This window comes from Seriola aureovittata, chromosome 12, assembly GCF_021018895.1.
Source record: "Seriola aureovittata isolate HTS-2021-v1 ecotype China chromosome 12, ASM2101889v1, whole genome shotgun sequence".
NCBI lineage: Eukaryota > Metazoa > Chordata > Actinopteri > Carangiformes > Carangidae > Seriola > Seriola aureovittata.
This window is the reverse complement of record NC_079375.1, coordinates 9707259-9734763: the sequence shown is the minus strand read 5'-3', so window position 1 is coordinate 9734763 and position 27505 is coordinate 9707259. Positions and strand designations below refer to the sequence as shown.

At 44.1% G+C, this 27505-nt stretch overlaps 1 protein-coding gene across 2 annotated transcripts in view; it reads right to left on the bottom strand.

The window, feature by feature from the left end:
* The window catches only part of skila (SKI-like proto-oncogene a), a 35838-nt gene extending 14967 nt beyond the window's left edge, over positions 1-20871 (bottom strand). The window contains exons 1-2 of one of the 2 annotated variants that reach the window (XM_056390746.1): positions 20751-20871; positions 17117-18397 (exon numbers count right to left, since the gene is read on the bottom strand). In XM_056390746.1, the coding sequence (XP_056246721.1) occupies positions 17117-18238 (1122 nt within the window). In that variant the 5' untranslated portion in view covers positions 18239-18397; positions 20751-20871. Of the gene's footprint in view, positions 1-17116; positions 18402-18935; positions 19393-20750 lie in introns of those variants that run through there. The other variant, XM_056390745.1, reaches the window with a different exon arrangement.
* Positions 20872-27505: the final 6634 nt, after the last annotated feature.

Sequence of the window (27505 nt, the reverse complement as noted above, 5' to 3'; positions counted from 1 at the left end):
TCAGTAACCCTTCCTGTTTTGTCACGAAAAAGAAACAAAGTAAAAGCAAGTACCAGTAGTACTGTTTTGAGAGCGTGTGAATTCGTGTGTACTGTATGTAGGGTATAGTCCCTTATTTACAAGGACATGGATGAATGAGCATGTGCATGCAAATGTAAAAGGCTGGAGCCATATGCATAGCCAGGTGTGTCTGTGTGTGTGTGTGTGTGTGTGTGTGTGTGTGTGTGTGTGTACATAGAAGGGGGGCTTGTCCGTTTATGAGCGCTTGTGGTTGGTGTTTTTTCCTTTTTTTTTTTTTTCTCCAGAAGGCAGCACTGCAGCACTGAGAGGAAGAGAAGGTGGGAGGGAGGGAGAGAGAGAGAGTGGGATGATGGGACAGGGCAGAGATAGAGGGAAGGAGGGGACAGAGGGAGGAGAATTGACAGAAACAACAATAAACCCACTGCAGTGGTGTGGAGGTGAGCTGGGCCCCTGTCAGCTGGATTTCCTCCAATATCAAGGTTGTCTGAATGTGTGTGTGTGTGTGTGTGTGTGTGTGTGTGTGTGTGTGTGTGTGTGTGTGTGCGTGTGTGTTGGAGTTACTTTCTACTATACATACTATACATCCCTAATCTCAAATCGGTCACACCCTCTGTGTGTGTGTGTGTGTGTGTGTGTTTGTGGAGAGCACGGGGCCAAACTGACATTAACACCAGTTCGTCCAGGGGTCTTTCATTTGCTTGACCCCCACGACAACAGATGCTGTGCTGATGAGACAACTGACAGCTCGTTAAAAGGTGGGACACTGTGTGTGTGTGTGTGTGTGTGTGTGTGTACTATAAAGAAATTGTGAGACCGTGTTGGTTCATGTGTGTATTTGCCTGCAGGACCCACTTAGACAAAGAGTTGAAGATGCTGTTTGTACATAGGTGTGTGTGTGTGTATATGCGCGTGTGTGTCCACATACATGTGTGTGTGTTCCATTAATGGTTGCCTGTGTCTCTCCCTGTAATTCCTGCTTACCTGACAGCTTAACGCCCACCACCCACACACCCCTGCTCGTTATTCCTGCTGCTCTGCGCTCTGTATGCCTTAATGAATGTGTGCGGCTGCAAACGTTTGCACGTTTCAACAACACAACTGTTTTCCTCTCCTCCTGTTGCCCATCTCTCTCTCTTGTCCATTCTACCTTCCCACCCCCCAATGTGCTTTATTAACACACACCATGCTGTGACTTGGGCTTAATCTGCAGTAATGAAGCACCTCTCTAATGTGGTTTGCTTCTGCGACACACATAAACACACACACATACACACACAGCCCCTAACCCCACTATGTCTCCAGTCCTTTGTCAGGCTGAAGCTCGCCTTATGACAATGTGGATTAGCATTCCACACACTCGCTCAGCTGAACTCTGCCCTGTTGTTCCTAATCACCAGCAGTCTGCCTGCCACTGCAGCTACACACACACACACACTTCACCCCACCACTATACACAGCTACATGAAACACGCTGCTCTAGACACACATGGCCACGTGAACTTTGTGACCCATTTCTACAGCCTCAGTTTAGCCGCCCTGCCATTAGCACACATGACATTTCTACAACAGACGCATTAATGGAGCAGAAAGTGTTTTTTTTCCTGTGTCTGTGTAGCCTGAGTGCTGCTAAATCCAACAATAACAAGCGCCACTCCAATACACAGACATGTATGACCGTACATTACCATACACAGTCTGGCAAACGCAGGCGGAGAGTAAATGAATTTCAGCGGAAGCTGTATTTCTACCGTGAACTCCATCTGTGCTTCCCACTGCAAAGCACTAACATCCAATTTACACTAGGCATACTTGTTGCCTCTATTCTCATTTTAGCTGGAAAATGAACAACAAAGGGACATTTGAAATGGAGGCACATATTCTCGTGTAAGTTTGTGTGAACAGTAATCTAAAAAAAATTGTCATTTTAAGCCTGTGCACTTTGCAATTAGATGAGGTTTTTTTTTTTTTTTTTTACAATTTTAAGATAGAAATTAAACTCTGCTCAGAGCGTTAGATTTCATAATTGGCTGTGCTAGTTAAAGTGCCACCATATCATTCAAGTAGAGTTGATTTTCTGACTGGGGTGAAGACTTTCAAATTCACAAAAAAGTTGACAGTCACCCAATTTTTTTTTTTTTTTTTTTTAGCAGAAAACCTCTGAGGATGTAAGTGAGTCTCTTTCAGTAATTGACAGTCTCTGCTCATCCTAACAGACAACAAGAGGAATTTTCCATCCTAAGTCTACTATTGGAGTCATTTACATGTATCTAAGCTAAAGGTAAAAATATCAAGACACACACATACAAACACACCCACACACACACAGACTGACACACTGCCACGCAGAGTGCAAACAAGTCCGAGGTCAAGCTCTCCTCCTCCTCCCCCCTCTGTCTCTTCACTTCAGTCACGTGGACACTCCAGATGACTGCCGTCTCAGTGTACACACACACACACACACACACACACACACACACAACACACACACACACACACACACATAGTTACTCTTGGCTATAAATACACATGCTGTCTCCATACATGTATAATAAAACACATACAAGGACTGTCCACCTCAACACACACACATACATACATACATACATACATACACTGAAGTGATGCATTTTCCATGCAGCAAATCTTACTTTGAAAAATTTAGGAGCAAAATAAAAACACATTTAGCAGGGAGATCTGTGAACAAACCTTTCCTAAGACCGATGACATGAGGACATTTTGGAGATACAGGTAGAGCTGATTCATTGCTGCTTGGATTTTGAGCCGTTGATAGAACAATACAAGACATTTCCACGTCTCCTTGGACTTGAAAGGCATTTGTCACTATTTTCTGACATTTTACAAACATAACAATTAAATGATAATCAAAATAATCATTAGCTGTGGCTCTAAATACATTCCCAGGATGGGTAATGCTGTTGTTTTTAAGCTGGCAGCATGAATTGATTCTTGAGAGAGAATTTGTTGCAGAAATTCTAAAACTGTAAAACCCTGCCCAGGATATAACACACACACACACACACACACACACACACACACACACACACACACACACACACACACACACACACACACACACACACACACACACACACACACACACACACACACACACACACACACACACACACACACACACACACAAATACAACTAGTCTCAACAAGCCTTATGGAAAATCTTATCTAGGGCACAATAAAGAGTGCGCAAGCTTTAGCCTGACCTTTCATCCCAGAGCAGCAGGCCTGTGTGTTTGTGTGTGAATGTGTGTTTGTGTGTTAGTGCGTTATTAAAATATATTTAAAATCGCCTCTGTGCCCCAAAACATAAACGCTGTTGGGCCCAATTGTCTTCACATCTGCTGAAACTCAGGCATCAGTGGTCGTGTATGAAAACTGAAACAAACCCCAGGCAACCGCCACAATCTCACTCCTGGGGCAGAAACAGAGAGGGGTTCACAAAAACATAACTGTACCACCCATCCTCCCTCATCCCCCCCCCCGAGCCATTCATGCGCCTGGCATTCAAGAAGAGGAGGGAGAGGGCAGGGGATAGCGGCAGGCAGCAGATGAGGATGGAGTAATGCAGCTCATTCTCCTATTTCCTCTCTCAGGAGGAAGTAAAACAGCCTTTATTTGGGTGCCTTTTCATTCGGCCTCAGACAGCGAGGGAGGAAAATAGGAACACACATACACAGACACTCACAGAGACAGTCAGTCACGCCCTGTCTGTTTCTAAACCACATCCTGTTCTGCTGCAGTCGTCAACTGTGCCAAAGATCGAGCTACAGATACGTGGATATATATACTTCCTGGCCAAACCATGCAACAAGATATTGAAGCTTCTTGATGGAAATTAATTTATGTCTCCTGTCTTCACTTTAAACTCACCCTCCTCTCTTCAAACTTCCCCCAAAAGTTGATCTATGTGTATCATCAATGTGATTGCTTGCAGTTAAGATCACACCTATAAATCTTTAGGATCTGGTTATATATGTGTTTTACTGGGACCCAGAGCTTTGGTGGACACACCTGTCGTCCCCCCCCCCCCCCCCCCCCCCCACACACACACACACACACACACCACACACACACACACACACACACACACACACACACACACACACACACACACACACACACACACACACACACACACACACACACACACACACACACCACAAGAGGCCTTTATATGGAGGTCTTAATCCAATAAGCCGCACTTTGTTTCACAAGCCAAATCAATAACAGCCCACAAGGGAACCAGGCAGCAAAGTGGGGTATTTAAAATAATACACTTTTTTTTTTCTTAACTCATTAACTCAGCACTATAATGAAACTGTACATGTTCAGTTCATGACTGTTTCAGCTGTTGCTGTGTTCAAGTCGTCAGTTATACTTGTGCATCATGGAATAATAGTAAAAAGTCAAGTATATTTTCCATGAAGAGCTCATTATTCGCTAATTTCAAGTCAAGAGGCAACAATAATCTCTTGTCTTCAGCTCACACTGTTCAATGTGTTTGACCCTTCACTTCAGCGCTTAAAAGAAGAAGAAATATATTTCTTACTATATGTGCTGAGAGGGAGATTACTCAACTTATTTTTCTTTCGCTTCAGGCTTGAGCAAATAGATATGTGATAATAAAACAGCAGGGCACAGATGAGGACAGGTCTGACAGGTGGACAGTTAGACAAACAGGTGACAGAGGGAAACAGGAAAGGAAGGAGAGAAAAAAATAAAGGTCCGGCAGACAGCCAAGACAAATGAGGAGACAAAGAGACAACATGTGACTGTCTGTCTGTTTGTGCCTCCACTCAGACGCGCACACACACACACACACACACACCTGTTCCTCCTTCTTTCCAAACACAAACAGCAGAGCTAGACAAGCACAATGATAAGCATCAGCCAGACTAGTCAAGCCAGAGTCACACACTCACTCACACACACACACACACACACACACACACACACACACACACACACACACACACACACACACACACACACACACACACACAGAGAGATAAGGACAGGTTCATTCCCGACTTGCTTTGGCTTCAGGCCTTGGGCACATTTTTGCGTCACATGGGCAGTTTGTCTAGACAGTCATCACACACACGCACACACACAGCCTTTCCCCTCCCTGCCAACATGTTGAGCTCCTTCCTCTATAGCTACAGCTCCAGTCAGCCATTTTACAATCCACACACCACGGCCTTGATAGCTGGAGCCAATGGGACCCAGCAGAGAAACAGTTACTGGGAGTCTATGGGAGAAAATGAAGTCAGTTATAAAAGTGATGTGAGTGAGGAATCTCCCTCGAATGAATCTACTCACAATCTACTGTCCACCCACTGTAGTTTTACCACAGACAGGAGTTTAATTTGGAAACCAGCTGCAGAATTTCTCTATGATCCTTCCCATAAAACGCAGCCTCTTTAAGCTCTCTCGATCAATTTTTCTATTCATCTCCTCTCTCTCTCTCTCTTTCTCTCCCCACTCATGTTTCACAGTCAAATCCCAGGCGGAGGTCTCTAGTCTATATTCACAGCAGTACATGAGGTGGGTTGTAATAATGTTACCTCATGAATGGACAAATTGTCTGACTGAAATACACTAGGCCACACGGGCTAAGGTAACCCCCACGTCACACACAAACACCATCTACAACAGAGAGGCTGTGAGGGAAAAAGACTTCTGTATTTATCGATTCATTTTTTAGGCTATGTAATATCACAAATTTTTTTTTTTTTTTTAAATTCATTCCAAAAAAAATTCAGTCCATTAGAGTTCAGCGTGACATCTCCAGATGTCTTGTTTTGTCCGACTCCCCAATTTTATTCAATTTACTATCAAAGAAGATTAGGAAAACCACCAAATGTCGACACTTGAGAGGCTAGAACCCGTGTATTTTTTTTACCCTTTTCCTTAATGAATGAATACAATTAATTTCCTGGCTAATTATTCTAGCTCTAATACTACATAAAATCCTTCCACCATGATTTAGTCCCCCAGCTGTAACCTAACCTTGTTTTAAAATCTTACTACAGCTACATGACTGAGTATTATTATGCTTCCACTTGCCATAATGATCATGGAGACAATTAGGGCAGATCGATTAACTGGTTGACAGAAAATTAATCCATTGTAACTCTGGTCATTAATCATTTAAGTCATTTATCAAGCTGGAAACACTGGTTTCTGCAGGAATCTTTTGACTTTATTTCACTTTATTTCATTGAATGCTGGTAACTGCAGATGGTAATGTGACATATGCTACATGATCAACTGCTCAATAATGACACATGCAACTGTTGGAGCCAAAAAGGCAATTTAAAGACATTACTCAAAGGTGGTGCTGTAATTGTAAATAGTTCAGACACTGCATCAGAAGCATAGAGTACAGCTGAATTGTGTGACGCTTCAAGTGATCTACCTCAGGTTCTGTGATTAACAGCCACGAACAGACAAAGTACATCGTAAAATAAGATAATTTTAACCACACTCATGCAGCTATATGAGAAAGGAAATATGATTCAGCCTTGTGAGAGACTCAGTATGGAGGGTGAAAGATTTGTGATATCTGAAATTTCCTGTTTGCCCTCTCAGCTGCTGTAACACAGGGCAAAAATTGAAAAGTGTGTGCTCTCTGTTACCGACTGACTTCACGCTCAGAGAAATATTATGAGGGAATAATGGTTCTGACTCTTAAAATCCATATGAAATCTGCCCCTCATCTTCTCTTCCACCAAGATGTCATTCAGGTTTAATAATGAAGCACTACAGGCCCGTTTCAAAATGTGGCGAGCGATGTTCATCCCACACGCGCGCGCGCGCGCGCGCACACACACACACACACACACACACACACACACACACACACACACACACACACACACACACACACACACACACACACACACACACACACACACACACACACACACACACACACACACACACACACACACACACACACACACACACACACACACAGGGAAAATGGAGCGTCTTTGAGTCAGTGAAGGGCATTTAAAAATCATCCATGTGCAAGAGAGCATTCTACATGTATACACATGTGCCGCTAACTGTCTCTAGCACAGCAGCTCAGCTTGTGTGTGTGTGCTCTACTTTCCTTACCCCCCCCCAGAGCGTTAATTACCAAAGCTGCCAGAGCTCACCTATGTGAGTCAACCAGGCCAGGAGACAGACAGACACAAACACACACACAAGAAACAGATGAACATGCAAGTAAACAGACATCCCATCAAACAACAGCTCCATCAAACAGCAGTGTAGGAGGACGAGGAGAATGACGTAGCCTTCCTGCAAGCAAACTGTCCATGCACAAATACGCACAGACACGAGCAGACACACTTCATGCTCCCAGGAGGACACATCGGCTGAGAATGAGGCCAGTGGGCCCTTGTCTTGTCTGAGGATGACTGTACTCATCATCTGAGCTTCATCTGGGCCAGTGTGCGTGCGCTTTGCCATCTCTAAAAATCAAAAAGAAGGTCTCTAGAGAAGCTTGCTGCCACGGGACACTGTTTGGAGGTAGGTTACTAGTTCAAATCCGCAATTAGGGATGCACATGCTACCCACCACAAAAAACACAAATGAGCCGCCTGGGTTTTCTATATAAGGGAACTCGGCTTACTATTCAAATGGATGAAACAACTCGGAGTGCTTGGAGACAGAGGGGAGTGAGAGAGCTGCAGAGAGGACGAGCGTTGCTAAGCAGACTGAAAGCCGAGAGAGGCTGTCAGCAAGCCAGCAATGCACTGCTATCACGAGAGGGAGAGAGAGAGGGAGGGTGGGAGAGAGAGCGAGAGAGAGAGAGATATAGAGAGAGAGAGAGAGAGAGAGAGAGAGAGAGAGAGAGAGAGAGAAACACAAAATGGAGACACTCTGTGTTTGCAATAAATTACACAGCATCTACTAAAATGCCTTAAAATGCATGCTGAAGCCTCTAACAGCCGCTCTGTAACTAAATAAGACCCAACAACAGCAACCTCATCATAATTTGGCCTGATTGTCATTTTAGGACGAGTCTTAAAGCAATCACAAGCTAAAATTAGCTAATGTTTTGCGGTGAAATTTGGAAATAAAAAACTCTCAATTCTTGTGCTGCATCTCTAAAACACAAGTCTAAATAAAAATAGGCATCACACTTTAATAAGTGAGTGCTTTAACGTGTTAATGCAAGAGTTGCCCTTACTAAAATCCCCTCTTTACTAGACCCAGTATGCAGTCATATATCGATCTGAGGTTTGTTTACTTCTTCCTCAGCACAGGAGGCTGCTCTGCTGTGATGTGGAATACTGCAGTAAATGTCAATGCTTGGTTGGTTGTCGCTGTCTGCAACGAGCCAGGAGGTTTTGGGGGGTGGGGGGGTGGTTTGGCGGGTGTTAAGGCTGACCCATGATACAGTTCCAGCACTACAAAGACAAAGCTCCACCTGGCCAAAATGCCTTGCAGGGTAAAATATATCACAGACACATGGAAAGAGAGACAGTTAAATCCAAACAGGCCCTGGGTCCTCTGCCTGTTCTGCTGGGAGCTCTGGTCTCATCCATATTACATGCAGGAGCCTGTTTGAAGCCTCTACTGCTCGTCTCTGCATGGGCAGCTTGGCTTTGCTGTCCAGGCCCCTCGGGCTCACCTGTCTCTCCCACACACAAACACAAACACACACACACACAGACAGACACACACACACAGCTCCTGTAATGCAAATCCATCGGCTACCTTGCCTCTCCCTCCATCTCTTTTTCTTTCTCTCAGGTTTTCAAAACAAGTATCTGAAGACCGTTCTCTCTACTTTCACAATGGCTCGTGGACTGAAGAATTCACGAGAGACATTTACTTTTAATCTGCCCAAATCTGAATTATTAAAAAAAATATATCGAACACACAGATAAATCTACCAGCATTTGGCCTGAGGCTGCTATTCATTTCCATCCTGGCTGTACTGATATTAATACACCAAAGCCTATGACAGGTGAACCCACAGTCCACATACTTGATCACCAGACTTCCTTCATTAAAACAGTCACTGTCTGAGGCAAGCTTGACAACAGCCCAAGCAAAGCACGGCTGGGTTTGGTAAATGTCATTACGGTTGAGTCAGAGCTCTAAGTGAACACACCTGGGCGTACATCAAACAGACTGAGTGAGAGACCGGGACGGTGATAAATCTTTGTCCTGGCTCCACAGTGACGCTGATGAGTGGAGCGCAGACCGCAGCACTGATGGAGCACCGTGACTCACGCAGCAGGATAGGGTTGGCGTGGTGACTGCAGGAAGTGGCTGGTGGTGGTGATGGTGGTTGTGTTACTGACTGTGTTTGACCCTCTGACTTCCTTTAATCATGAACTCTGGACTGTGTCATCTGCGCTGTATCCCGTGCTGCTGTGTGTTATTTGTGTGCATGTCATCTGTCTGATAAGAGATGTCATCATATGGACACGGTCATGTCACAGTCTGGGGTTTCACCTCAGATGACACAAGTTCAAAAAGTTTGACTTTTGGATTTAAATTTTCAACAGCAACTTTCATCATTTTATGAAGCAAGACGAAGTGAGGCTTTTCAGAATAGAAATGAGGCTGTCGGCCAAAGCAGCTAAAAGAAAAGGCAACCGAAAATGTACCTTTTTCTGTCTGGAGGATAGATTTTTTTTTTCTTCCTCAACATGACTCATTTTTATTAAGAACTACTGTACATATGGCCTCATCTGGTATCAGGATGCGTCTCAGCCAGTACAATTTCATAGCGATGACAAAGAAAATGTCTGGCATAACAAAGTGCACTTGTCACAGGAACTGGTTAAAATGTAGCCAGACTGTGAACCACAAGGCAATGCTTCACTCTTCAAAGGATAAAGTCAAGGGTAATAAGGCTCCATGCTGGCAAAGTCGCCCCAGCAGCAAGGCTGTTTTAATATGAGCAACAGTGAAGCCAGAAAAAGAGCTGGACACGCAAAGAATCAGTACCACATGCTCGACAAGAGCTGCACACACAAGCACACACCGCTCGGCTGCTTGGACACAGTTATGGAGGACTTGACTATTAGCTTGCATGCAAGGATGCTGAAGTGCACTCACCAGCTTCAACATATGCAGCCCTTAATTAGGCATAGCTGAAGTAGACTCAAATTAAAATAAATAAGATATGGTTTATGAAAGCTTTTATCTAATTAATTGCATCTGGAGGTCAATGACCTAGAGGACTTTCTACTACTTACATTATCTTATGCTGCAAAGACATACAGTGGGACTGTGGAGGCTCCAGAGGGAAAAAGTCCTCTATTTACAGGATCTAGATGAGCTGGTACAGACCCCTGAGGGATATGAGGCAAGGAAGACTGTGTGTTTGCATGTGTGTGTCTGCCCTAAGAAATATCAGGGAGACAGATGATTCCCACGAGCGGCGTCACTGCAGGTGGGAATAGCGGTGAGATAAACACATCAGCATTCGGCATGGCGGAGGCAGAAAGAGATGAAAGTCTGAGCAAACTGCAAAATGTCACTTGTTTCACCTTCACTAATGCAGTCTGTTTCCCAGTTGCTAACTTTACAGCCCTGTCCTGAGCAACATCCGTCAGGCCCCTGGTGAGATAAGGATTTACAGGGTTCAGAGGCAGCCAACAGACGAAGGGAAAGAAACAGTTGGAGTTTGATGTTAGTGGAGCAAAGGTGAGGCTGCGAAATAAAGGACTAACAGGACAAGCAATCACCTATCCACGCTTGGCAGGTTTGCATCTCACAGTGGATCGCTGTGCTTTCTGCTTTCATCTGGAGCGTAGGCGGAAGGTCAAAACTAGCACGGGCCGCGGCAGCACTTAACCTGGCTGCCATTGTTGTGTGCAATTAAGCATATGGGACCATTTGACAAAAGAACGTGGACACTTAATCGAGAATCGCAAGCAGAATCGCTTCCATATGGAAATGACGGTCCATTACCAAAAACGCAAATACATTACTGGCAAAGTGGAGAAATGGGGATTCCTTTAATCGTACAGACTGACTATTTTCCCCTGATTTCCCAGTATTTGCAACATGCATAATTGATCAGTGTAGTGGCTGAGCTTAATGTGTTGTGGATGTGCCGGGTGGCAGCCCAGTGGGACTCATGACACGCCTTTGATATCCTGTGTTTATCTCCCTGTCTGGGAGACTGGAGCTGTGGGAGAAAATATGAGAGAGGGAGTTTAAGTGCCTATATGGGTTGTGTGTGTGTGTGTGTGTGTGTGTGTGTGTGTGTGTGTGTGTGTGTGTGTGTGTGTGTGTGTGTCTGCTGTGTATATGGTACTCCTATGGAAAGTGCCGTCTCTGGGTCTCTCCATTTAGATCTTCATTAATCACCGTTCCCACCGGGAAGGCGGCACAGAGGAGTCTTTCAAATGCAAACGCGTTTTCTCTGCTTGCACACAACACGCACAGGCTGGCAGTCTTCCACAGTCCTTTTACAGTATACCTCCCTCGCCTGCGAATCCCTGCCCCCCAACGCACACACGACCTGCTCGTCTGACTGTCTCCCAGGGAGACCAGATAGTGGACAGTTAATCTTCTCATCAACACATCCATTAATTAATACCAAGACTCCTCATTATTCCAGTCTCATGCAAAACAACCCAGGCAAGCTTGTCAGACATGTTACGATCCAAGCTACTTTCTCTTCTTACAGTCTTGTTTGAACTTGTAGCCCATTATATTTCTCTCTCTTTCACTTGTTCTTGCTTTCATTTTCCTTAAAAGAAACAAACTGGTCCGACACCCTGAGCGGGGACAGCCAGAGCACAGTGAACATGCAAACAGGCTGTCAGTCCAGGGCTCTTTTAAAGCCCACAGGGCAATTGGCTGGGAGGGGCTTTACCAGTTTGTTTAGTCTATGAGACTGTTGGCAGATGTGGCACAGGCTCCAGTGTATCTGGACTGACCTATCTCTGCTGCCTGCTGCTGTGGCTAGCCCACATCAGTCCCATAGCAGCACATTATCGTCTTCTTCTTCTGGCGGTGAGGTGGGAAAAAAAAGTACAAGTCAAGGAAATAGTCAAAAATAACAAGCTGCAGCTGGGGTGGGAAATTACCAGCGGGCAACCAATGATAAATTTTTTAACTGCGGGGTTGCAGTGCACAGGAAAAGCCGTGAGCTGGTGCGAACTAATTTCAGTGGTGAACTGAACTGTGGCTGAGGCCTGTGACCATTTTCAAATGTTCTGAATCCTGAAAAAACTTGAGAAGATTTTTTTATCAATTTAAGAAAGAGACTGAACAGTAATGACTTTGGTGTGCCTCCAATGAGCTCCAATGCCGTTATGGTGCTTTGACACTGGCACTGACCTGATGGTGACATACCAGAGGCCCCTCAGCTAAGCCCCTCCTACCTTGCGGGGCCCCATTTAGCCCTTTACAACAGGCAGCAAACACTGGCCAAAGCACAGCGTGTTGTGTACAGGGAACACAGTCTTCCACATCAAACTACATACAGGCGTGATAGACTGTAGGTTACTCTGGGCCAGTGTTCAAAGAAGCTGCTGTGTATTCAGTATAAATGGATAATTGTTCTTTGGAAAATGCACAAACAGACATAAAATTTTGTGTATGTGTCTTGGGGTGGGGCAGGAGGCAAATGAGAGTGTTAGCTGGGGAAATGCGAGCTAGCCAGCATGTGATTGGCCAACCAAGAGTCTTCTTACACCCTTACCTTATTTGCTCATGTTCCCCCCTAAGAAGAGGTATTTTTTCTGACTACACATGCCCTTTTTGTGTCTGTGACTGACGCTACTTCTGTCTGGCAGATGTCTGAGTTACAGAAATTAAGGCAGGCAACAGCAGAGGCAGAGGTGAGGTTAACTTGGGAGACTGGTGCACATGTCTTAACACAGACGGGAACTTATGCAACACCAGCTGTGGTCCCTGTAACTGAGTCTCCTCATTTCACTCTTCTTCCATTTCCTCCTGCCTCCCTGTCTTGGTCCATTTCCTCTTCTATTCAGTGTCCGTGTCACCCGGCAACTCGCCACATCCATCAAGGTCGGAGACCCGATCAATAGCCACTGGCTTTCTTCTCATCCGCCTTGCAGACGCACACAAGTGGTCTTATTGCTTATGTAACGATCGACTTATCGGGTCATTTGGCTGCTTATTTTGTTACTGTCCACTGATTGGGGCCCAGGGGGTATTGACTGTTTACAGACACATGTGGTCAACACAGAACTGTCTGAGTTAAAAGAAAGAGATGATGATGATGATGATGATGATGATGATGAGCAGAGTGAAGAGCAGACTGAAGAGCAGACTGAAGGCCAAGTTAGTCAAGTCAAGTTGCGTGAGGACATGAACGCAAGAGAAGCAGGCAGATGGAAGACTGACGTCAAGATAGGGGGAGAGGTAGAGGGAGGAGGAAGAGATAGCAAAGGCAGCACAGTGAACGATTAGCATGCCTGCCAAAACCCAATTAGATACAGCCCAAGAGAATGACTGACAAGCAGACAGACAGACAGAGCAGACAGCCCAGGAGACAGCCAGAGAGCGCAGCTGCACTGGTCTGTGGTAATGAAGTCACTGGTTTCCAAATAGCAAATAGAGGAAGCCAGAGAGATGCAGCTGTCTGCCGTCTGTGCCGCAGCCACTGTGTCAGCCCAGCCAGGGAGGCAGACAGAGGAAGGCTGTTCTCTCCGTCTGACACTTCTGACTCTGGGCCAGAACAACGCTACAAACAAGGCTGAGGCAAATAAGCAGCACACAGTTATGTTCACTGTGTCGCTCTATCATGGGATTATGCTCACTAGTCTTCATAAACATAACTAAAAATCAGTTTGTAATGTTTTTTTCTTAGACATATGAATTAAGAGGAATTTATGACTCTGGTCAATCAAACCAAAAGGCACCACCAGTTATATAGTTGTATAATTGTTTACATATTAAACAATAAAAATAACCTGTGTGTGTCTCGGTGTGTCGAAACATGACTTGACCTAATATAACCAGTGACTACTTCTGGCAATTTTGTCATTCAGATGTTTTGTAATACACCACTGTCTGGTCTGTCATGCACAGACGTAAACCCAAACAAACAAAATGTCCCTCAAGCAAGAAAGATATTTCACAAGATGGTGAGTATGATCATCAAGTTGGAATTTCTGTTACTTCCTTTCTTGTCAGGAAAAAAAAAAAAAAGCAAAAATGACGACACATGATCTTGTCTCAGTGGAAAGTACAAGTGTCCGTCACAGCCCCTGTAGGCAAAATGAACTCATTGTCTGTCAGTTACTAAAGTAACTCTTCAGATAAGGCTTCAGCTTGTTGCTGTCTGTTGGTGGCGTCTGTCTAGCAAACTCTATTTACATAGCAGGGATCAGTAGACATGGTAGCAGTGCCTCGGGGCACAAAGCGCCGTTTATAAAGAGCAAGTCCTGGAGTTTTTAACTGCACCTTCTCAAACCAAACACTCCTAACAGGATATGGGAGACTAGTAGCCATTGGAGAAAGTGGGAAAAAAACTTCCAGAAGGCTCCCCTTGTTTGTGTCTCTTCTCTTCTAGAGGTCCCAGAGCTCTCCGGTAAATCTATGAACTGCTTGTAAATGTGCACACTGACACTGTGTGTAAATAAGGGCCACTGGGAAAGGGGTCTGCAGCCGAGGTTAGACCAACACACCGAGGCGGTCCATCTTTCTAAAAAGCATGTGTGACTATAAGCTGCTTGGCCTGCCTTAATATCCACTGGGATGTGGAAAATATGAGTCACACAGCCAGTGCAGTGGAGGCGGCTGGACAGAGTCTGGAGGATGTTCAGGGTGAGAGACATGTCCGTCTGCCTCACTTCCTGCTCAGTTAAACACACTTTCATTACACAAACACACACACATAAACAGAGAGTGGTTGGGCTTGGAAGGGAACCTCTGTGCTGCGTGAAGCGGGACACTGCCAGGTCACCTTGTTCTCTGGCCACTGACCTTTCACACACCCATACATCCGCTCCTGTGGGGAGGGGGTGGGGGGGTAGTGGCATCCTCTTTTCATGCCAAAATCACCTGCTTCCTGTAGACTCACAGGCAACTGTCTTTCCAGGAATTTGTCCATTTGTGCCTGTGCATGTCTGTCTACACAGACTTAACTGTTCATCAAATTTCACTTCTGCAATTAATTTTACGTCGTCATTTCTGTCAAGACAAACCGTCAAAAACAAAGAAGAGAAAACCTAGTCACCATCACCAAACACTGGCGGTAAGATAAAAAAAGAAGTAACGAAAAAAAAAAACAGAAAAAAAAAAAACCAGAAACTGAAAAATCACCCCAGAGAGAAGATGGCACCTGAAACTGTGGGGGGGACAGAGGCTCCAGAAAGCCTGGCCAAGTGTGAGACAGAGAGAGACAATGACGATGATGATGATGTGTCATACTAGTCACCAGTTAGCAGCTCATTACACACACTGAGGTTGGCAGTGTCTCACACATAAAAACACACATACACAAAACAAAGACAGTGGGACTCATCATCCACCTTGAGCCTTATTTTTTTGTACACGCGTTTCCTTTGTGGTATCAAAACATCTGTGTCTTTGAGAGAGAGCGTCTACGTCTTTCAAGATTCATACCTTAAAGCAAGACAGGAGGAAGAAGAGGAGGAGGACAATTGGAAAGAGGTGGGACAGGAATGCGGTCGGGACGCTAGACGAGACAGCAGACGGTATTTCCGGCACGTTCGCACACCAAGTTAACAAGACAAAGCCAAACATCTCTCCATCTAAGGTACACAAACAGTTCAAAATGTGTGTCTTACGTTCCAGAAATGTGCTCTCCCTCACCTGCACACACTATGAATGCACACTGTGATCTCTCTACTCGACAGGCTCTCACTTGACCTGCTACCTGTTGTACTATAATCACAAATAAATCTTGACAGTACAGGGTTTGCAGGAGAGTCCCTTTCTTTTCAAAATGAGTGTTTGCTCGTTAAAGCGTTTCCTTTTTTAACTTGACTAAAAAACAATCTGTGCTGGTGATTTGAGTGTGAACAAACCACACCAAACAGACATAAACACAACCACAACTTCACCTAACAAAACAATACAAAAAGGGGCAGTCCACTGTGGTCAGATGGAGGTCATGAGAAAAACCAGACAACGGCAGATTTTCAAGATTCCTGCTGCCCTCATGACTTAGATACTGCATTGACATCATTATTTTTTTTTTTTACACAGTAATCTTTGGAAGTCTCTGTAGGAATCTGGCTTTCAGATAAACACTAAATACTAGATAAATACTAGTAATGCAATAAAGCCATTTCACTTTCAGGTTTGCCTGGAGGTAAATGGCTCACTAATTATGTCTAAGTTCCAGTCCTGTGGCTCATAGTACATCTAGATATTTTATTTCATGGAGCACCTGTATTTTGTCCATGTTGCTAGGAAACAGAATTTATAAAATAATTCTCTAACAGATGTCATATAATGTCTAAGCAGCCAAAAATGTCTTTAGCTTTGGTGTGCACCAGATTTGCTTTCCATTTTCTCCCACTGTGTGGGAATGTGCAAAAAGACAAACTCCAGTTAGCTTGGGCAGACTAGATTTTCTTTTTTCAATAAGTTAAAAAGATCTAACTCAAGCAGGAGTTCAACAGCCTCTTCCTGAGCCGCATATATTGGCCTTTTGTTCAGTGACATTCCCGGTGACCTCCAGGTGACCTGAGGGGACAAATGATGTACTTCCCCTTCAGCTGTGGCCAGCTGGCCTCACCTCGTCTGATCAGACCTGGCCAGAGAAAATGACACCACCTGTCCTCTGTCACACATACTAGGTCAACACTGGTTTAAGAAAACATCGGCCGTGGGGTAGACTAGTCAAACCTGCGTAACACACTGAATATGGGACTGAACCATCACAGAAGAGAAGAAGGTTCAACTAACCAACCAGTTTTGGAGATTTGAAAAGCACATTATCCAACTAATACAAGTTTTAGTTGGCTTCTTTAGCAGAATGATGATAAAAAAATGAATTAATTTTACTACACGCAAACAAGCAGAGACAAACCAAAGACATACAGGTATCATTCTGAAGTGCACTTACTTTATCTAGCGACCTCTTGAGCTGGTAGTGGAACTTCTCTTTGACCTCGTCCAGGAGCTGCTTGAGCCTGGGTTCCTCAGGCGTGCCCTGGTACTTCCTGGCAAGCTGCAGGTAGCAGGGCCACTTGGCTGAGTCAAAGCCCCAGTGGCAGGTCCTCTTATCAGGTGACTTGTGTGAATGCATGACAAACTTCTGCGGTGAAAAGAGCAACTGGCACTCAACACACTGGATGCAGGGTGCCTCCGGCTGGGTGTAGAACTGGGGCACAAAGAGACCGTGGCACTTCCCCAAACACTGGTGCTCCACCTGGAAGCTGGCTTCGCTCTCCTTCAGCAGGCCCTGGGTCGACAGCTTACCACTGGGGTCGGCAGGCAAGGCTGCCCCTGGGCGCAGCAGAGCGTTGCACAAACGTTGTGCATCCGTCAGTGTAATGAGGCCACAGGAAGGTGCGTTGAACGGCAAAATGCCCAGCACTTTGAGGATGTGCAGCTGCTCAGCGTCGCAACGTGAACAGTAGACGTAGAGCTCGTCACACACAGTGTTGATCTGCTGCAGTGAGAAGTCGCGGAGCACAGAGTTGAGCACCTGGGGCAGGCAGAGCCGCTTTTCTCCTCCAACAACGAAGCAGGAGATGGACTCTCCTTCCAGCAGCGAGTGGGTGAGTTCGGTGGAGCTGTCACAGGGAACCAGCAGAGGGCCCCCTCCCAGAACTGGAGGGGAGGGTAGAGGGGGCATGCCGGCTGGGGAATGCTCGTGGCCGGTACGGGCTGAGAAAGCAGCTGGGCCCCCAAGGGAGCTCTGGCTGCTGAGGGTGAACTGGGCCAGTGTGTGTTTGAGCCCAGGGCTCAAGTCCAGGGCTTTAGCAGAGCCCACCACATGTAATTCAGCCCGGCCCGCCACATCCATGTCAGAGTCATGGTGCAGATCCTCAGTCTGCTCCCTCTTCACCTTGGGAGTTTTGGGGAGGGAATCGTAGCTGCGACGCTTCAGGTTGATCTCTGCCATTACTCGCTTCTTGATGGGTGCGTCCTCCAGTCGCTCTCTGTACAGCCGTTTCATGTTGCCCTTGAATGAAGTCAAGTCTTTGAAAGGGGTTTTCAAACTGGTCTGGGTGCTGGCCATGTCTAAGCACTGGGTTATTGTCGTTTTTGTCTGCTGACTTAGTTCTTGTATTCCTCTGAGTCTTTTTTTTCCCCTCCTTAAGTCTTTTCAAATGACACAAATCTTCTGGTAGTTAGACACATGCATGATGGTGATTGAAGTTTTCTATGTTCTGATCCACTTCCTGAGCATGAAAAAACAGGAATTTAGAAAAACAGAACAGGCGGAAAAAAATATCTGTCATTATCTAAACTATAACTAATGAATTCTTTTCCTGTAGAGGAATAGACAAACTGAAAACGATCTCATCAAAAAATGTTGTGGAGCATGAAATATCCATAAGGAGTTTAAATGTTTTATGGCGGCTGTCCTGGCTGGGGGCTGAAGAGGTCAATGGCTGTTTGCATGGACCACTAAACCAAATGGCCATTACCATACTTCACACAAACACATGGCTACTTCAGCCCTTGTAATTGAACCCAAGGGGAAACTTTTTCACTAAAGGTTTTGTAACAAACTTGCTAGCGCAAAAGTGAGAATTTTAACAAGCGAAACCAGTTCACCAGACACAACAACCTGAGTGAAATCCCCCACCACCCTGCCCCGCTCCCATTACATTGTTAATGTAAGGCTGATACACAATGGTCAAAAACATTTCACTTTGCAAATGAAAGTGCCCTTCCCTTCCCATATTGTGCCTTCCCCTGAGTCTGCTTACCCCACGCTGACCCCATCAACTCCATGAAAAACAATTGATAAAAGCGTTAACAGCAGTCGTCCCCTTCTCCCAGTCCTTTCACAGCTTGACATAGAGCGGCATGGAGAGCGGTGTTTCCCCCCTTTTTTTTTTTTTTACTACCATGCTTTACTGCGGAATTACCAAGTCTACCGTAATAAGGTAAACAACACTTAGCGCCCCAATTTAAAACGCCATGTAATTGATAATGGCTACTGCTGCAATATGACACTAACTGCAGATTGAATGCACTTCATCTTGAAAATGCAACATTTACTGTATCATTTGCGCTTCATTTATAAATCTGCACTGAATGGATATTTTGGTTTGTCAAAAAGGCAAAAAAAAGAAAAACCTCAGTGACTACATTTGCACGCTTTTGCAGATTTCAGCATCCCATCGTTTTTTTCCACCGGGTGAAACGCCGCTGCGGAGCAAACCTTGAGCTCGATTCCGAAACGGGTTGATGTTTGTGGGCGTTTTAATGGCAAATATTACCGTGGGCCGATTAAAAGAAAAAAAAAAAAAAAACACTGCAAAATCAGATCAGCGACCAATAAATGAGGACCTACGAGGAGGCAGCTCTCCCCCTCACCCCCCACAGCCTGCTCGGTGTATTACAGGACTTCGGTTTGGCTGCTAAAACCTCCAAGTAGATCGGTTTATTTCTGACAGAAATCACAACGCCCGCATTGGTTCGCTGAATAACAACGCTGTGGCATTTCTCATCAACAACCTCACAGTCATATATGTCTATTAGACATATTTCTTAATGTCACCCCCTAGGTCTTGTATCCTTTTTGCTGCAAGGACACCGCGTATAATAATGCTCCTGCTCTGCTCCGTCCCCAGCGAGCCCCCCCTTCCCCTCCTCCTCCTCTCCAGTCTGCAAACTGTACCTCGCCTCCTCTGCTGGCTCGCCACGACGGCACTGGTATGCAGACAGCGCTGATAATGACATTCACTGTCTACACTACAGTCTGGTCTGGGAAGGCACCGCGGTCGAGCGTTACGCACACACCGATTTGGTGAGGGCACGGCGGGGTTTACAACCGCGGCTCGCCCGTTAGGACAGTGCCCTTCCGATGTACCCAACGTCCAGATCGCTTGAAACAAGACATCAAATGTTACGCATTTGAGTGTGACATTATTTTAAACCGTAAATAACAAGATGTTTTGACATCAAACATCTACATACATGTATAAAGAAAGCACACAAATATGCGCATCTGTGTGGAAATCAACTGAGAAACAGCTTATCTTGTCTCTCAACGTTCAATACTAATCGCGCTAGCTAGCTTAGCTATCCCGGTACAATCGGCTCTGAAGCGGTCTAACCAGCGTAGTGGGCTATGTATCAGGCTAACCCAGCTCTCAACAGCAAAGGCAGGCTAACTTAAGCCAGTTCACCCCAGCAATGAGGGCGAAAATACAGCATACTGACTTGCCTGGGCTCATCCAGCACACGGAGGGTGATGACCGAAACGCGTTGTCCGTTGCGACGGAGCAGGATAACCCGCCACAAAACTAAGGCTGGCTAGCCCAGCACAGTGACCGATAAAGTGGGCTGCCCGAGCGGATCGAAAGCGCTAACATTACAGCAGGCTAACCCCGGATAGAGAGCGATACAGCAGGCTAAACCGGGTTAGCTTCTCCCCCCTCTCCGTCCGTCCACTGCGACTGAACAATTCAAACTCACACGTTAATCGTCTCGGGCTGGGATCCTCTATCAACAACCACATCCGCAAACTGTTTAAATACATCCATTTAAAAGCTCCGTCCGTTTTTAAAAAACACTTGCCTGAGCGCTGTGTGTGTCTCTGCGCCTGTCGTCCTCGCTCGCCCGGGGTCTTCTCAGTACTGGAAAAGCCTGGCGGACCGTCAACAAGATGCAGCTAGAGGCTCCACTACAGACCCGTAACGTCACGCTGCACACGGGCTGAGAGGCGGAGACGTCACCCGGCTGACGGAAACTATGCGGGGGTGTCTCTCGTCTGTCTATCTGTCTATCTGCCTGTCTGCCTGCCGGTCTGTCTGTCTGTCTGTCTGTCTGTCTCATACAGTCTGGGACATTGGTTTCCTCCAGGTAAAGCTGCGATCGGAGCGAAGGGATAGATAGCGGATACCAAAACTAAGATCCGGGGATTTAGAGAAGTCCTTGAATACCTCCGGGGTAAATATATGTCGTTAGGCCTCTCTTGAACCCCACTTTCCTATACATGGTAGTTTCACCCAAGAACTTGATTAATAGATTAATTGATTTTTATTCAACTGGAACCAGCTTATTTAATGTGAGTATTTGCTGGTTTCATAGTTTTCTATCATAGTAAACTCAATATCTATGTATTTTCACCGGTGCCCAGACAACAAAAGCCATTTGAACATGTCAACTTGGTTTTCAGAGGTTAATGATTCACTATTATCTGCCATTTTATACACTGAACAATCAATCAGTTGTTCAAGAAAATAACTGTCAGGCATATACACATAATTGTTGATTCCAGCCTTACAGTATTCCTATGATGATATAATGCTACACATATAACTTTAAGGTAAAGAAACGCAATATGAAGTAAAATAATTTAGGTTTAAAAACTAGAACTAACCCTAACCCTTTACAGGGCCACAAGACAGAACATGGGGGATCCAACATAGTTACAAATGTCAGACAAATTAATGATTAATCAAATTATGTGGAGCTTTTGGGGGCCCCCATAGGGATATGGAGCCCCCAGTCAATTGCCAGCCAAAATGGTTGGGAACCAGTGGTTTAATCTTTACAAATGCATTTTATTCTATAAAACCAGTACATGCAAAGGCTTAATCTGAAAAGTGACAATATACCATATAAATGCAGTGCAGTAAAAAGTAGAATATCTCCCTCTGGAATATGTACTTAAGTACAGTACATGAAGAGACTTAGTTATTTTCCACCACTTGCTGTTATTTCACAAAAAAAAAAAACTGCTTAACTTTTTAAAAGTATAAACGCCTGTGAATTCAATTATTTTGTCCTTTACATTTTCACTAGGATTTTCCTGTAGAAAATAGTGAAAATGCCAATCACGCTACTCTGCAAACCCAAGGTGACATATCTTTAAATATCTTGTTTTGTCTGAGCAACAGTCCAGACTTTAAAGATATTCAGTTTACAATTATATGAAACACATGAAAGCAGAAAATCATCACAATTGATTAGCTGAAACAAGCTAATGTTTGTTATTTTTGCTTTATTCTTTTTCTGTCAGTAAACTAATCAATTAATCACCTAATTAACCAATTTTCCAACTGCTTTCTTTGATTTTTAGGTAGTTATAATCCTACTTTCTCTTATAGTCCAAACCCAAATTGTTTGTGGTTTGAATCATGTTGTAGGTCAGGTTTATTGTCCCTGGATGACATTTGCCACCATGAACTAACATGACAGTTGCTTTATCTATCTCGTTGGATTTCCACCAAGTTTGCAAAAGAAAAAAAAAAAAAAAAAAAAGAGGGTATAAGAGGGGACAAACTGTCTGGGCAAAAGGGTGGTTTCTTCTCCTATAGTTCCCCTCCCCCCTCTTTTTATGGACCCATCCTCTGCCAAAGGTCAAGAGGTCATTCGGGCAGTCTATTGTGCTTTTAGTGATGATGGGAGTTAATAAAATCTGAGAATGTGGAGGTCAGGAATTAGATTTTATGAATTATAGATAATACATTTTCATTTGAAGGAGGTTGAATTCCCTTATTGCGACTTTTACTCTTGAGTCTGAATGTGTACTATATTTATAACTCCTGTCAAGTCTTAATCTGAAAAGGTTATCTTGCTCTGTCTACATATGCCGGGGGTTTTTTCAGCTGGAGTACTGCCTGGCCGGCTGACCGACCCACAGTCTGGTGTCACACGTCTGTGAGAGCATAGAGGCTTGATAAAGCTTTGATAAACAACACCGTCGGCCGTTTCACCGCAGCCTCTCTCTGGCTCACTCTCTGACAGCAAGGTCAGCATTTGTATTATGAGAGCAGATGTGCGTACACCCCGTCCAGCCCCAGAGAACAACAAGAGGGACATTGATTTTCCTGTAATAACATCACTCTTTGCACTGCGGGGAGTAAATTAATCTCATATGTGCAATAATGTGACGAACACTGATTGTTCATTAGGGGTATAAAGAAAAAGCTGAAGGATGAGGTAGCATGGACAGTGGTGGGGGAGTTGGGATTCACAGGCAGACAGCAACAGACTAGCACATTGATAAGCCTCTCCATTAGCCGAGACTCTGTCTAACTGTTATTGGACTCTGTACTAAGTGGACCCTGGGGGCGGACACCTCACAGTCGTTTTCATACATCCTGTCTGGAATCGATGGTTGATATTGAAATATGTCCTGATTGTTCAGTGGATGTGTCTGTAATTTGGGGTAATGATGCTTGCTGAAGTGGTGCTATGAGGTCTGAGGTATCAGTGTCAGGCGGACATTCAGCAAATGTTTTGCTCTCTGGTGTGTGTCAGCAGGTTGCGTCAGGTCTCATCTTGCAACCACATTAAAACCATGTGTTGTACGTTCAGTGAGTGGCTCTAAAGTATTTTGCTTGTGACTAATTTGAAACAGTAGTCATCATTTGGCTCCTAAAATTCAACAGGAGGTAGACAAAATAATGGAAACTCTGATGTAATCACAGTTACAAACACAGCTATACAAGTGGGTAAAGGTGTTGAGATGTGCAATAGTATCCTGGTTATGACTGGGATTTTCAAATATCTCAGCTATGTGCTGCACATGTAAAGATCTTATCCTGGTTACATGTGCTATCCTGAGTATAGAAACTCCAACAGCAGCCAGGATACAGTGTCATTATAACAGCTCATATTGTGAAAAACTAGTATATACTGGTTTTTGCCATAGATAAAACAAACACCAAGTGATCACAGGTCATCTGGTGGTATTTCATGTGGATCAGTCACATCATTTTTTGTTTGTTTGTTTGTTTGTTTGTTTTAGGCATTTGGATTGATTAATTTTCTCTGTTGGATATTTTATGCATGAGGTATTTACTTATTTATGTTTTTGTAATTAATTTAATTTTCTTTTCTTTTCTTGTTGGATTCCTATAATTTAATTTAATTTACTTCACTCGTCCTAAATTGTTTCCGTACAATCTATTTTGATCAATCAGATTATTATTTTTGTTTGCAACTGAGTCTCACAGAAAGCTGTAAATGGATCATGATGTAATACCATAAAAAAGAAAAAAAAAGGGGGATCAGTCACTTCATTTCACATACAGTATATAGCAGATAAACTGTCAAAAATGCAAAAAGAAAAGGTTCACATTTATTTAAAGTCTGTAGCAATACATTATTCACTCCCCCCTATGTACTTTAAAAGGCTAATTGGTATTCAGAGACAACATCATGTTACACCTGAGCAAAATCTCAGATAAACTCATGGCTCAGAAGAAAGCCATCATAGGTCGTTGTAGTTGCTCCTCGTCTCATCGCTGACCATGAGTTGATCCCCTCCTAGTGCAAGTCCAGTAATAAGAGGTGGACTACAAAATTCATACAAAATGCTTCCTAATATGAGGCTTCAGTAGTCTGTGTTAGACAAATACACTGGATGTCTACCAAAGGTTACAGTCTTTTCTTTGCACAGAACTCCCTGTTTTTGTGTTGCAGCCCAGTCAGAAAACATTGCCCAGGGAGACACAATGATGGGACTTCCTGCAACTGTGAGTTTAGAAAGTATCTACATGACTTGTCAAACTCAGGCTGCTGAAGCCTTGTATTCACTTCAGCAGAACTTTACACTGCATTTTTACAGAGGAAGAGGACTGTGGATTAGTCATGTTAGGAAGGGATAGCTCTCTGGGAAGCTCCAATCTGATCTTCTGGACTGATATCGACTTATTAAGAAGATTTGGTATCGCCAGACCCGACCAAACCAACCCACTTTACGTCACCAGTGGCATCATAAAATTCAGCATAAGGGCCACAGACCCTGATGTATAAATATTATTTTATCTATCCTTAAGACAGCTGTAATACAGATGTAGAAAAAGAGAGTGCTGGTAGCAGAGTTTAGGTCTAAGAATTGGTCTAAAAAGTGAAAAGATTATGGGAACCAGTAACTCTATCAACACATTCAGTATGTGAGTTATGCATTAAGAAAGACTTGACTGGTGTCTTAACAGTCACAACAAAAAACGAGCTGCGTGTGTGCAGCTGAAACCAGACTGTCTGACAGAAATGAGACAAACATGTACATCATACAGGGGATTTCCAAATGCTGCCACTTGACATTCAGTATGGACCACGTTTGTACCTGTGATCACATTGCTAAATCAAAGTCCTCGCTTTTAAAAAATTCATCATTCATTTGACAGCTTTAGTTACTTTGCAAATGAAGAAAAAAAACCTGTGATAAGCTTATAAAATGTAATGCTCCCAATCTTTTGGCTTGTGACCCTTTTAAAAGAGGCGGTTTCTCATATGGGCTCCTTCTTCTAACGTCTATGAGCTGTTGGTGAATGATTTATCCTCTAAACTCAGATAGTGTCATTTAAATCAAACTGATCACGCCTCGAAGAGTAATAAAAGTAGCTGAAACTAGCTCCACCTCAAGCAGCTACAATGGTAAAATGCACTGATGCATCAGTACTAATAATGTAACTGTGCCATTTGTAATAATATATCAGTCATAGGGAACAATTTATTGCAGAATGAGTATATTTGATTATAATTGTTCTGTACTTATTTAAGACTTTGAATGCAGGACTTCTACTTGTAATGTAGTACTTTTACTTTTGCACCACTGACATGTACTGTAGCTCCTAAACTGGGATCTTTCTCTTATAAAGCCTGCTGGTTTATGGAACGTGTGTAAGCCAAGTATGTGTTTCTCTCCTTTTCTAACCAATGCATTTTACTGGAGCAGGTCCCCTCTATTTGGTACTTGCAAGTCCTATTCTTTTATATTCAGTGTGTAGGTGTTTTCTGAAGTGGTGATCATGAGGAATCATCTCAAGGGTCTACTGATGGAACAAATGTTTTTTATCACTCAAGATGCCTCCTCTATATTATTACAATCACTGGAGTAGTGCACACCAATTTGTAGCTACCTTACAGGGAGGGTGGAGCAAGTACATTTAACCACTGATGCTGGAAATCACCCAGAACAACTCATTACCTCAGTGCTACAGTCAAGAGCTCCAGTAAATGTAGTGAGATAGTGTGGCCCCAATGCCAAGTAGAACACTAGATGCACCTTAAATTGCAGTGTGTGTTTTACTAAGGGACTGTATTTAGCACCGAGTATGATTCTTCTGCTGCCTAATTAATCCCTTCAGGGATGGAATAAAACACCCAACAAGATAACAGCAATTAAAACAGGATGTTTTTTCAGATCCTCCTCCGTTTTACATCATTAATTATAGAAGGTTAGTCTTCCCTGTGTCTTCCACAGGGTGATGTGGAGTCACAGCGCCTGGGGAGGCGTACCCCCATTCTCCACCAGAGAGGGCACAGAGACAGTGTCAAACATGCCACCATGGGAATACAGAATTATGCAAAGGCATTCGTCCTCGTCCTGCGTGCGGCAATGCTGGATTTGTCTCATGCGGTCGCACAAGGGGAGTAATTTTCCACAAAATCTGGTTCAATTGAGACAATATACAATGGTTTAGTGGAGCAGGGTGTGAAATAAGCCTCACACAATGGGTTTCTATCCACCATTGTCCAAGTTATTGCAGCACACAAATCAATCCTTTTTATTATTTTTGATACATCATCATTTCCATGACCCCCTTTCCCCACCTCTCAGCACTGTGTGAGGGCAGAGTGGAGAGCAATGGTGTCAATGACCTTTTCACCCCTGGGGACGGCGAGAGCCTTTCTAAAAGCCAGGCGGGAGTCACGTGACCAGCGGAGACACAGGCAGCTGGAGTGGAAAAGCTCAAGCTTAACGACTCAAGCCTAATTCCCTTCTCTCCAGACACCCATCTGGGTTTGAGAGCTCAGGTCTGGTCTCAGCAGTAAAACCATCACAGCCTGAAGTTAGCTCAGACAGGCATGTGTTTGCATGAGCCTGACTGTGCAGCGTTGTATTTTTAGTAGGACTGACAGGTAAAACAGCTCCAGTCACTCGTGTCACTTCACATCACATACATCCTTTTGCTTTGGTTACAAATCTTAAAAGGTAGGAGTTTTCTCTAGTTGTGTGTCTCTTTGGTCAGTGCAGATATTCATGAAGCCCAGAGAATGAAGGCTCTGAGTTTTCTTAGTAGTTATGGTGATGATTATTTGTTTTATTGCACATTTTTACATATTTTACTTATCGTTATGTTTTACTGTTACTTAGGTTTGCCAAAGTCAGAGCAGCAGCTGAGATGTCCTGACTTTAAGTCATTAGCGTGTTTCAAGCTGCAAAAAAACTGGATCATACACTTTGCATGATGCAATTCAGTAACATCTCTCACTGGACCTGCCCTGCCTGTTAACTGCGCTCGTCTTTCACACTCCATTATAATTTCTGTCTAAAGTCAAACTAAGAGATATATAAATAATGGAATCA